The sequence below is a fragment of the Rhinolophus sinicus genome, linkage group LG03 (genome assembly GCF_036562045.2).
Source record: "Rhinolophus sinicus isolate RSC01 linkage group LG03, ASM3656204v1, whole genome shotgun sequence".
NCBI lineage: Eukaryota > Metazoa > Chordata > Mammalia > Chiroptera > Rhinolophidae > Rhinolophus > Rhinolophus sinicus.
Window position 1 is genome coordinate 103,029,165 of NC_133753.1, and position 12,772 is coordinate 103,041,936.

General features: G+C 55.5%; 1 protein-coding gene across 3 annotated transcripts in view; it reads left to right on the top strand.

The window, feature by feature from the left end:
- The window catches only part of CLIP2 (CAP-Gly domain containing linker protein 2), an 81,915-nt gene that overhangs the window by 30,406 nt on the left and 38,737 nt on the right, over positions 1-12,772 (top strand). For all 3 annotated transcript variants that reach the window (XM_019754979.2, XM_019754978.2, XM_019754980.2), the window contains exon 3: positions 2,349-2,902. In XM_019754979.2, coding sequence (XP_019610538.2) covers positions 2,349-2,902 — 554 coding nt within the window. The remainder of the gene's footprint in view (positions 1-2,348; positions 2,903-12,772) is intronic.

A 12,772-nucleotide genomic window follows, 5' to 3' on the forward strand; every position in this document is an offset into this window, starting at 1 on the left:
AGCTCCTTGTGATACTGGATTGTCCTGGATCAGGACTGGAGTCTCCCAGGAACGTGGCCCGGTACAGGGACCAGCAAGATGGGAGGATGGGGTGTGTGTGAGCCAACTTACACTCAATGTTTTATGTCAATTTCAGAGGACTTGGCTGCCCCCCTTACCCCCTGTTTTACTCAGGGGTGCAGCCACTTGCCCAAGGTTACCAAAACCTGCCTGGAAGCCCTTTTGTGGGGTTTTTTTCCAACCAACATCGCAATAGTCAGCCCTGTTGGGCACAGGTATGGGGCATGCACTGTCCTGTCACTGCACAACAGCCCAGGACAGAGGTACAGGTGAGGAGACCCAGGTAGGGCTGAGGGCAGCTGGGTTCGAGCACATGTCTGCGCGGCTCCAGGGCCTGTTTTCTCAGCACTGTGGCCTCTGCCTCATGGGATCTCGGTGGTGAAAAAGAGCCTCGGGGGTCCTCAACTGGAGTCCCACTCGGGGTTCATCTCTAAACAAGAAATGGAAGGAGACGTCCTTAAGTAAGAAGTAAAAGATGAGGTTTTTCCCTGCTTTTAGGGAACTGTAGAGTTTAGCCAGATTCTGTGAAATGGGCCATTCAGAGCAGTCCAAGATTTGGGGTGATTGTAGTTTGGGCATGGTGGTGGTTTGTATACATTTGTTAGATGAATGAAAGTGCCCTGCACAAAGAGCCAGAGCCCTTTGGCCAGAGTTTGGCTCTGCTGCCTGCTGCCTGGGAGCCTAGAGAAAGTACCTGTTATCTTTGAGCCTCAGATTCCTCGCCTGTAAAACTGGGAGGACAAAATCACTTGACAGGATGAACTATGAGGGTCAGATGAGTGGCTGTGTGTCAGCTTCTTAGCACAGAGCATCAGCTAGTGGGTGTGATGACTGGTTGTTAATCAAATTCAGCAGTGACGCTCGTTCGTCTCCCAGGAGCCCAGCTCACAGGTGAGAGGCAGCCCCTTCCCCCCACCCCAGTCAAGAACCCCATCCAGCTGCCCAGGCCCTGGGTGACCACATGCTTTCCTACCACTGCTGCCAGTGCCCAGACGAGAGCCTACCTGCTTGGCCTTGTGTGTTGGGCCTGCCTTGGAATTGTGGCCTCCCGGTTCCCCGGAAGTTCTGTTGTTAAGGGTTGGCTTCCAGTCCTGAGATAGCATCCAGCCAGGCCCGGGGCCCCTTGGCTGAAAGGAGGGTGTGGGTGGGAGCCGCTGCCCGGTGGCACCCCCCACTGGTTGCCCATGGGAAGGGCCAGAAACATAGGCAGTGTGATGGGGGTATGTATGGCAGCATCTACTTGCTTCCTGTCTCCATCTGTGTTTCACAAGCACATCAGCCACTGGAGTAGAGGCGGAGAAGGATGAGACCTTCTCTGCTTGACCCTTGGTCTGTCTGACAGGAAGAGGGGGCAGCCTCCAGACCTTGAGGTGCAAACAGGCGGGCTTTCTGAGTGCCCACCTGCCCCAGAGGCCCTATGTGGGGCCCAGGAGCCAGACACACATGAAGCATGGTGGGGGTCGAGCCCTGCTTTGTCATTTCCTGAGTGAGCTTGAGGAAGTTGCTTCCCTCCCCTTCCTCTTTGAGGTCTGGAGCGCGTCGGAGCCCAGGCCTGGGAGGTAGGCCCCCTCCCAGGGTTTGAGTCCCATTTCTACTGTGTGACTTTGGGCAAGGTCCTGGCCTCTCTGAGCCTCAGCGTCATTCTTCCTATAAGGAGGGGCTGGATCAGGGAACCCCGTTTAGGCCAAAGAGCCTGGCGTTCAGTCCTGGGAATGAGGTTACATACTTGCTTCTGCTCCTGCCCTCTTCCCTCCCAGTTTTCCTGGTCTGTGCAGCCCTGAGGCTTCAGGCTGCAGCTTGGGAATGGGGAGGGAAGGGAAAGGAGGCTTAGGAGTGGAGGAAGAGGGTTTTCCTGGTTCCTTCCTTGAACCAAGATGTTTGTGGCCAGCTATTAAAATAGATTGGGAGCCTTTTGGGGACCTAGAGCTGTCCGAGGAAGAGGGTGGGGGCCACAGAGACCACTCACAAGATCTGAGTCCACGGGGTAGGGAGATGGCAGCTTATAACCCTCAGTAATGGGTTCGTTCCTGTCCCTTGAGTTTGAGTGACCCTGAGCCATGGAAAGTGTTGCTTCTGAGGAGGCACTTTCCTGAGTTTTTAATTCTTAGAACTTTCCAGAGGGGCTGGAAGAGTAGGGAGAAACCTAGGGATGTCCAAGGCCCATGAGTGATGAGACCCGCCCAAGGCCACACTGCCAGCCGTGCCTGCCTCAGTTTCCCCGTCAGCCAGCACCGGCCCCGTCCAGCTATCACTCAGCCCTAACCACTGCCTCTCTCCTCACCCCACAGGCTCCCCGCTGCACAAGCAGGCCTCGGGGGGCTCCTCCACGGCTGTGCCCGCTGCCCCTGAGAAGCCGGGAGCGAAGGCAGCCGAGGTGGGAGATGACTTCGTGGGAGACTTCGAGGTTGGCGAGCGCGTGTGGGTGAACGGCGTGAAGCCCGGCGTGGTGCAGTACCTGGGCGAGACGCAGTTCGCGCCGGGCCAGTGGGCCGGTGTGGTGCTGGACGAGCCGGTGGGCAAGAACGATGGTGCCGTGGGTGGCGTGCGCTACTTCGAGTGCCCGGCCCTGCAGGGCATCTTCACGCGGCCCTCCAAGCTGACCCGGCAGCCCACGGCCGAGGGCTCGGGCAGCGACACCCACTCGGTAGAGTCGTTGACCGCCCAGAACTTGTCGCTGCACTCAGGCACGGCCACACCCCCGCTGACCAGCCGCGTCATCCCGCTGCGCGAGAGCGTCCTCAACAGCTCCGTCAAGACGGGCAACGAGTCAGGCTCCAACCTCTCGGACAGTGGCTCCGTGAAGCGGGGTGACAAGGACCTGCGCCTAGGAGACCGGGTGCTGGTGAGTTCCCCCCCACCTCTGCGCCTCACATGAGGGAGCGGAATCCCAGGGCGGGCAGGGAGGGAACGCAAGGGACTCAGGTGGGGTCCAGGCTGAGGCACCCACTCCTCTTCAGAACCACACACAGGGACCAGGGAGACAGTTTCAGTGGGCTCTGGAGACTGTCAATGTGTGGCCCTGGGCAGGTGTCTGAACCTTTGTGGGCCTTAGTCTTCCCATCTATAAAATGGGAATTTTTATACTACCTGCCTTATAAGTTGAAATACGTTAATATTTGTAATACCTTTAGATGGTGCCTGATACTTAGTGAGTGCCCCATAAATGTTACTACTATTGATATTATCCATTGATCTAGCCCACCAAGGTGGATATGTCAGGCCTAGACTGGAAAAGACCAGGGACTGCAGTGCTCAAGACCCCTGACCCAGGGATGGGTGTTTCCCACACCTAATTATAATGGACGGTGATCACTGTTGCTGTGGAGGAGACAACTGGGCTCCGGCTGAGTCTTCCTGCCAGGGGTCCCTCCTCTCCCATAGTCCCAGCTGTTGGGGCCAGGTTGGAAGCAGGCAGTGGTCCCCAAGTCCTTCTGAGTCTGGATTCATCCTCCTGCTGTCTGAATGCGGCAGTGTGGGCCTGCCCTGGACTGGGGGTTGCAAGGTACCCAGGAGGGGTCATGATACACAGTACCAGAGCCAGTGCTGGGGTGGTCGACGTAGCCCCGAGCTGACTCTGCTCTCCAAGAACCATAGTGTTGAGTAGGTGAGAAGAACACACAGTGTAGTCCCGGGAGGGTGTCTGGCGGGCCTGGGGTCTGAGGAGTCAAGGGGAGGAGGTCAACTGGTGGACGGAGAGGTTCCTGTGCTCAGGTCAGAGAGGCTTCCCAGAGTGAGGGGTTTTCACCTCGAGGTGGGGAACACATGCCCGGAGCTCCAAGGCTGAGTGGGCAAAGGTTTGGGGGGCCCTGGGGTCCCAGAATGGGGACCCCATGAGGGCATCACTGCCTGGGATCCTCCCTCCCCACTCTGGAGACCTCTTGCAGGGCCATGGTTCCTCCTGGAGGCTTCTGGGAAGAGCATTTAGGATGGGGGGGTGGACAAGAGGGAATGTTTATACCCATGGCCCCACTAAATCCTCAAGCCGCTGCTGTGATGTAATTTTATCATCCCCACTTTGTGGATGGAGAAACTGAGGCTCAGAGAAGTTTAATCACTCGTGTGAGATGACAGAGCAGGGCCAAGATGCAAACCAGCCCCCAATGCTCACCTTCCTGCACTAAGCCATGTCTGTCTACCTGGCTAACCTCTATGGGTCTGCCCACCCCCAGGGCCAGTTTGTCAGTCTGGGTCCCTGTGGACAGAACTTCCCCCGGGGTGATGTGGTGGGCATGGTCAGACTTGGTCCCTGCCCTCAGCCACTTATAGTCCATTCGGAGAAAGACCATGATTCGTGTGATCGCAGACATCAGTATTTCCTTATAGACTCTGGTGAGTGCCGCGAAGAAATGATACATGGTGCTTCGAGAGCCAATCATGGAGGGAACTGGTTGGGGAGCTTCCCTGAGGAACAGTGTTAGCGCTGAGATAGGGAATGGCCTGGCGTGGACTGGCCACCGTGGGGCAGGAGCATTGCACCGGCAAAGGCCTGGAGCTAGAGAGACTAAAGAAACAGAAGAACAGGGAGGCCACGCAGGTGGCAAGGGAGCAGAGCAGGACTGTTCCCAGGAGGCTGTGGGCCGACCCTGCAGGGCAGGGCTGGGGGCTGGCATGGCTTTGCTCCAGCACCAAAGGCAGCTGTGGAGGCTCTGCAGCAGCGTGAGCAGAGTCACATTTTAAGCACATCTTGCTTACTTACTGCTTGGTGGAGACAGGATGAGAGGGGCAAGAGTGCAGCAGAGGGTGTCGGGGCTGCTCTGGCAGCGCCGGGGGTGGGGGAGACGACTCTCGGGGCCCCTGTGTCTTCCTATCCAGGAAGCCTGTTTTGATGCAGTCACTCTGCTCTTCCTACTGTAGCTCCCTGGGAGGCCATCTCCAGCCAGCGGGACCCAGGCGAGGCGGCTTGCGGTCTTACTGAGCTGTCCTTGGGGATGCCCAGGTCTAAGAGCACCTGCTGGCCTTGGCCGCTGCAGGGAAATCAGGCCCAGATGTGTGCCCTTTCTGCTCCGTCTCAGCTGGGCGAGTCACTTAACTGAGCCTCATCCTATTCATTCGTTCGTTCATTCATGCATGCATGCATTCATTCATTCATTCATTTTTTTTTCATTCATTCATCATCTGTCCGTTCAGCAAAACAGCCTAGTTAGCACTCATGTGATGCTTTTTAAAAAGTAATTTCTTTTTCAGTTAGCTGACATACACTATTAGTTCAGGTGTACAGCATAGTGATTAGACACTTACATAACTTACGTAATGATCAGCACGATAAGTCGTAATCATCTGGCAGCGTGTGATGCTTTTGCTGGGAGCACAGAGCGAGCCAGTGGATGTGGGAGCGCTTCCCAGTTACGACGAAGGGCTCTGGCTGTGCAACGCCTGGCTGGTGTCATGAGGGCCCTGGGTGGGGTCTCCGACCTCTTTGGGGTGGGAAGTGTTGGCTCTGGGGAGTCTTGACCAGCCCTGATGAGTCTCCAGGTTGGGGAGTAGGGGGATTAATTCCAGGAACGTCCCCTTGCACCTGCCCCCCTTCACAGAGTGGGAGCTGGACGTGCTGGGCAGGGGTCGTTGAAACTGGCACAAGGCGGGCAGTGCTCCAGAAGTGTCCACCTGTCCCTAGCCCTCCAGCAGAGTTGGCAGCAGTAGCAGCAGAATAATAGGGAGGCCAAGCAGATAGCGAGGGAGCCAGAATTGCGAGCCCACGAGCAGGTTGCATCCTCACTGAGACACTGCTTTCTTGGGGGCATACCCCACTCTGGGTACCATGCCTAGCACTTTCTGTACCTGGTTTCTTTGGGTCCTCCCCTCTGCCTTATGAGGTGGGGGTTATCGCCCTCCCTCTGTTTTACAGATGAAGAAACTGGGCTCAGCCCCGGAAAATAGCCTGCCCAGGGTCACACAGCCAGGAGGTGATGGGCCGTTCATTTCTTTATTCCCTCATCAACTCTGCCTGTTCTGATGGCCTTGGATTCTGGGTGGGGGAGAGGAATTTGAATGAGGGATTTGTTTCTACCCTGTGGATCAAGCCACACCTGCCCTCCACCCCACCCTAGTCTGCAGCCCCTTGGATTAGTCCTCCAGCCTAGTCCACTGCACTGCCAGGACCCAGCTGGTATGGCCGACCCCAGAACTTGCTTTTCTCCCCTGAGCGTGCTGTAAACACCTGAGAATATCACCTTCCTGTCTCTACTCCACCCTTAAAAAATTATATCCTGGATGTAGGTGACTCTAGAGGCCTAAGCTTATATAATTTGAGGATGGGGGACTCTAGGAAAAACAATATGAAAAATTATGCTTTTGCAAATTTTATATATCATGCGGTCCATGAATGCATTGTCAGGGCCTCAGAAGAGGCTGGTGCAGGCTAAGGGCCCTGATTCCTAAGCTCTGTTAGCTTCACAAGCCACAAACCTGCTTCTGACCTGGTTGAGGGCCTGACAGTGTTTGTTATTTATGAACATAACCAGCAGTATTTATGTTCATTAAGTTGTGCTGCTCATCAAAGATACCTCTGGATCCTGGTTTCGTTTGGGTCTCAGCACTGCCCCATGAGGTCAATGTACTAGCTAAGTAATCATGGGCAAGTCATTTAGCCCCTCAGTGCCTCAGTTTCTTCACCTGTAAAATGGGGATATTTTGCCTGCCTCGTGTGGCTCCGAGTAAGCTCTGTGAAGTGTTAGCTAGCGTCAGCATTAAGTCTGTGAGGGGTGGGTGTTCTTCTCAGCTGTGGGGTCCCAGGTGCAGTGAGGGGTGCAGAGCTCAGAGCCTCCCCGATGTCACACAGTGGCCCACAAAGACCTGAATGTCCTTGGCTGCCATTGTCGAGTACTTGCTGTGAGCAGAGCCATGTGCCGAGAACTTTACATGCACAGTCCATTTCCACTTCAGCCCTGATGGGCCCTTGTCCCTGGGGGAGCCTCTGGAAGGTGAGAGGGAGACCTGGGGACCACAGGAGAAACATGCCTCACCTTTGTGGAACAGTGTTACTTAAATATTGGGAGTTTTGTCACGCACCTGTCTGAGCCAGATTTTCAGGGGTGCCTTGGAGTTTTGCGCTGGGCTGCATGGATGACCTCTTGTTCTCACAGTCGCCTGTGAAGCATAGGTTCCATTTTACAGACTGAAGTCCGAGACTCAGAGACCTCAGTTCCCCACAGCACCTAGAGTGGACACGGCTGAGCTGGGCCAACAGGCTACCTGTCCTGCCTCTGTCCTTTCCCACCTTCTGCCCCCTCCCTGACCCTAACACACACACACATAACCTTTTTCACTAATGCCTGAAATTCCTCCAGCAATGACCATTCTATTCTGCCCAATTTCCTCTTCGAAAATTCTCCCTCCCTTAGTTCTCTCAAAGCTTGGCCTGCGTGAGCTGGGGTCTTTCTCTGGATGAGCATTCATGGGTCCTGGGTATCTGGGGTGGGGGTTCCTGGCAGAGGTGGAAACAGACAGGTGAAGTGACTTGTCCAAGGTCACACAGCCTTTTAGAACATGCCAGGCAGAGATGAGACAGGACCTGGGCCAGGTGAGACCATGGAACCCCAGGCCACCTTTCCGTTTCCTTCTGCCTGGGGAAGGCCTCCACTGCCCTTGGTCCCAGGCACCTGCCAGGCCCAGGGAGCATGTGGGGGCACTTGGCTGCCTGGCTGGCCTGAGACAAGGGAAACTGCTGTGTGTGTCCCCCTCAGAGCCTACAGGAGCCCCAAGGTATGGTCCTGAAAGTCCATCCCAGGAGGTGGGTTTGTCTGCATGGGTTTTAGGGAAGTTGGTTTTAGAGGCAGCATGGCCTGGTGTGGCAGGCTCAGGACCAGCCAGGCAGCCAGCAGTGCAGGGTTGAGGTCATGGAAGAGAGAAGGCATTCCAGGTTGGAATTACAGAGCAGTAAGAACCAGGAGTGCAGGTTGAGACCTGGTGACAGAAGGGTTTGGGAAGACACCACCTGAGGGTCATTGACCAGTGAGAGCCAATGCAGACTCACAGACAGGCCTGCTGGGGCAGAGACTACCAGGCCCTAACTACTGTATGGGTGGGGATGGTGAGGCTCAGAGAGGGCAATTACTTGCTCAGAGTCACACAGCAGGGCATGGGGAAGGCTGGGATCGAGGCTCTGGGCTTGTACCCACCAGCCAGCCCAGGAGTGTTCCCTGTATCCCCCACCCCCAGTGTGTGCAGCAGTCTGTGTTGGGGGCTGGGAATGTCTTGGTCAGCTACAGTTGACAGTATGGGGTATAATTAGCAAGGAACAGAGAAAGCTGTCTCAGGAAGGAAGAGGCCTAGCTGGCTGCTTGTACCTCCAAGGGGAGCCCCAGGGCCAGAGCCCCAAGGAGACAGATGTCAACGTGGGGTGATGGGAGAGCTCTCTGACCCCCAAAGACGTCAGATGGCAGATAGGTTGCCATGGCAGATCGAGTTCTCCAGAAATAGTTGCTGAGGTGGGTTTGGGGTGAAATATTTATTAGGGGTTTTGATATCTGTGAAGAAACTGGCAGAGGCAGAAGTCAGACTGCAGTGCGGGTTGGACAGAGCCTCGGCCAACCAGGGGTGCTCTGGAGAGAGGTTGTCCGTCACAGGGGCATTGAGCCCGTGCCCGCCCCTCTGCCCCTGCCACACTCAGTTACCAGGTGTGGCTGCCCCAGGAAGGGCGTTAGCTCAGGCAAGGGGGCTCCCTCAGCAGGACAGCAGTCTTCCTTGGAGCATCTCTACTTAGGTGAAGTCTCTGTCCCTTCATGTCCCTTCAAGTAATGGCCACAGAGGCTTCCCAAGAAGGGTGGACCAAGCGACCTTGCCAGAGAACCACCTCTATCTACTATGGGCTCCCTCTCCCAGCACATCTCAAAGCTCAAAGCCAAAGCCAGAGCCAGCCTTGCCTTGCAGATAACCCAGAAGGTACCAGCCCACGAGGAAGTCTGACCGGTCAGCCGACCCTTCCCCACGGGCTGGTCGGTTCTCTGCAGGGCTGTGTCCCACCAGACAGCCCCTTGGCAGCTGGCCTGGTTAGGTGTAAGAGCACTGTCCTGAGAGATTAGGAATGAGGTTCTTTCTCTGCCGGTCGCCCCGCCTCCACACTCCCGGTCAGACACCCAGCAGGGGCCATCCCTGGTGTGGAGGGGGCGAGGTGGTGGGAAAACAGGCTCAGGGGTTATCCAGGCCTGGGTGTGAGCGCGGCTCTGCCCCTCACAACAATGTGACCCTGGGCAGGGGACTGGGACTGAGCTTTAGTTTCCTCACCTTTAAAAAGGGGCTGATAGCGGGTGGCCGGTTAGCTCAGTTGGTTGGAGCGTGGTGCTAATAACACCAAGGTTGCCGGTTTGATCCCCATGGGCCACTGCGAGCTGCGCCTGCCTTAAAATAAATAAATAAATAAATAAATAAATAAATAAATAAATAAATAAATAAATAAAAAAGAGGCTGATCGACTCATTTTGCAGGATTTGTAAAAATCTACTAAGGAAGAGTCGTGGGCCCTGGGGAAATCCTGGTGTTCTTCCTCTGCCCTGGATCCCATTTATTCACCCCAAGTCTGCCTGGCGGAGGGATACATACCTTGAGGCTGGGTGAGACCTAGCTCTAGCTGGGAGGGGCTTGTAGGAGTGGGCTGGGACCTCTCCTGGGGGCTGGTGTGCTTGGGGGCGGGGGCAGAGGGACCTGGCCCCGTTGTAAGGGGAGAGGGATGAGCCGGGGAGGAGACTGCTCACTAACTCACATGGCCGCTGGGCCTCATCTTCCAGCTCCACTGGTGGGGAACAGAGCCGGGGAGGGTGGGGAGAAGGGGAAGAGGACTAGACCTGCCCCGGCCCCCTCTCTGTCACAGGACTTCTCACTGCATGGCCCCAGGCCCTGGGCGCGGGGCAGGAGCTCTGGCCGTTGGTCTTCCCTTTAGCCCTCCCTCTTCCTCCCCAGAGGAGCAGAGGTGGGACCTGTGAGGTCAGGCTAAGAAGGCTCCCTTTCCCCCAGGGTCACAGGGAGGAATTCTAGCATGAGTCTCAGTAGTAACCTATGTCTGGCCCCTCCTCACCTTTTCTTTAAAGTACACACGTACCTGGGTTGACAAATAACCAGTTCCCCCCATGTGCAGGGCTGCAGAGAAGACTGACTCAAGGCCCACAAACCTTGGGGGAGTCAGCTCGGCTACTCCTACCTGCTGCTTTGCCTCAGTTTCCTCTTTAATATTTTTACTCAATTTATTGGGATGACATTGGTTAGTAAAATTACAATTCTACAAAACATCATCTATATATTCCCTCTTCTGTAATATTCGCAGCATCTTCTTTGTCTCTCCAAAAATTCCCAGCACCTGCCCCTCCCCCACATTCTAGCTGGTGATGGTTCTGTGCTTCCTGGGAAGAATAGAGCCGTGGCCTACCCCTACACCTGCCAGCATCTGCACACTCTCCCTTCTCTCCGCCTAGTTCTGTCTGGGGCCCCAACTGCCAGCTGTTGTCCCAGGCCAGCCTCCCCCACCTGCCCCGGCAGACAGTCCCCTTTCTCTGCTGCACATTTCCCCTTCCCAGTCTTTTCATTCACTTGCTCCAGCTTCTCTTAAAAACAACCTTAAAAATAAAATGCTCCCCCGCAGAACTGGCCACCGTCAGTCTCTCCCTGCTTCCTAGAAGCACTTTCTTCTCTTGACTTCTAGGATTCTGCACACTCCCTGCTTTCCTCTTACCTCCCTGGCCACCACTCCCTGCTATTCCTCTTCCTGGCATGAGGTCAGAACACTGACCTGACCTCGACTTGTCTGTCCCTGTGCTGTGCCCTTGATGGAACCATCCAGGCTTGTGACAGTCCAGGCACATGTGAGTGTCACACTGCCTAGGGTTGGATCCCATGTCCTGGCCTCTCTCTTGAACTCGCGTCTCATATGTCAAGCTCTTATGCAGCATCTCCGCTTAACGTGTATTAGTTTCCTGTGGCTGCTGTAACAAGTACCACAAACTGGACTGCTTAAAACAACAGAAATCTGTTCTCAGTGCTAGAGGTTAGAAGTCTGAAATCAAAGATGTCAGAAGGGCCATGCTGTCTCTGAAGGATCAAGGAAAGAGTCTGTTCCATGCCTTTCTCTTGTGTTCTGGTGACAGCAGCAATCCTTGGCTTGCAGCTGCATCCTGCCAATCTCCGCCTTCGTCCTCGCATGGCCTTCTTCCCTCTGTGTGCATATCTGTGACGCTTCTCTTCTTACAAGACCTCCAGTCATATTGGATTAAGGCCCATCCTAATGACCTCATCATAACTTAATCACTTAATCTAAAAATCCCTACTTCCTATTAAAGTCACATTTGCAGTTACTAAGGGTCAGGACTTCAGCATATCTTTTGTGGGGACACAGTCCAATCCATAGCTCATGTGCAAAACAGAACTCAGTTGGTCGTCACCCACCCCCACCCCCAACCTGCTCCTCCTCTTTCCCATTGCAGTAAAAGGCACACCTGTGTGTCCAGCTGACCAGCCAGGAACTTGGGAGTTGGCCTTGCCTCTGTTTCTGTCTCCTCCCCCACACGTGGTTCCTCAGCAGGTCTCTGGTCCTACCTCCAAAATACACCCCAATCCATCCCCATCCCACCACCTCCATTGGCAGCTGCTCTTTCTTAGACAACAGAGCAGCCTTCTCCTGGGTCTCCCTGCCCCCAGTCAGGTCCCTACACCCCAGAGGCTCCCATCTCACTTGGGATAAACCCACCCACCTTCCCATGGCCCCCAGACCATGTGATCTGCCTTCCCTGCCCTTTATCATCTGACTGAGCCCCTGCCCGTCATCCTGGACTCTGTACGCCTGCCATGCGAGCCTTCTTTCCTTTCCTCCAGGGTCTCTACCTGGGACACTGTCCCCCAGGCTTCCCATGGCTCACTGTCCCCCTGTTAGACCTCTGTGCCCCTGTCACTCCTCAGAGACAGAGGCCTCCCACATCGCTGCATGTGTTCCATATGTTATTCACTTCCTCCTTTCCTGTCCGTTTCCCCTCCCCAACCAGGAGCTCCACGAGGAGCGTCTTGTCTGTTTCCTTCCCATGGCTGTGTCCCCAGTGCCTACAACAGCCCGAGAGCGAGCGGGGCTCCACATGCACGTCGGTGCTCCACAGATTAGCTGAGCCCCAGCTACCCCTTGATAGCTGTATTCAGGTCAGCGACTGTGGACGTTGTCAGGGACCGTCACTGACGAGTGCTGCCTGCCTCAGTCCCCTCATTTCCCTGAATGTGGCCCAATGCCACCTGCCCTTCTCACCTGGCCAGCATCCTGCTAGCACTCCTGCCCCTCCCCCACCGCTCTCCAGCAGGGGCTGCCTCAGGCCTGGGACATGAACCCCTCACTGTACCCTCACAGCAGCTCTGGTCCAGCCTCCTGATGACAGAGCTGGGCAGCTCTGATGCCCTGTTCTCTCACTGTGTGGGTGAGACCCTGATCTGAGGCACATTCGGCTATTTTAAGTGACTTCCTCCAGTTTTGACTTCCTCAATGGAAAGCCCCTGAGACATGGATGAATTCAACCTGCCCACCACCATTGCTTTGTGGGACCTGAGATTTAGTTGCTGTTTGGCCCAAGCCAGAAGGGACTCCAGGCCCACAGGTGACCCCCAGGTGGTGGAAAAGGGAGGGATTGGGGCTCATCCCTTGGAAGACGGGGGCCTGGCGTACAGTGGGGGTGGACGTGAGGGGGATATTACCTTAGTGAGCAACAGGAACCCTCATGCATTGCTGGTGGGGATGCAAAATGGTGCGGCC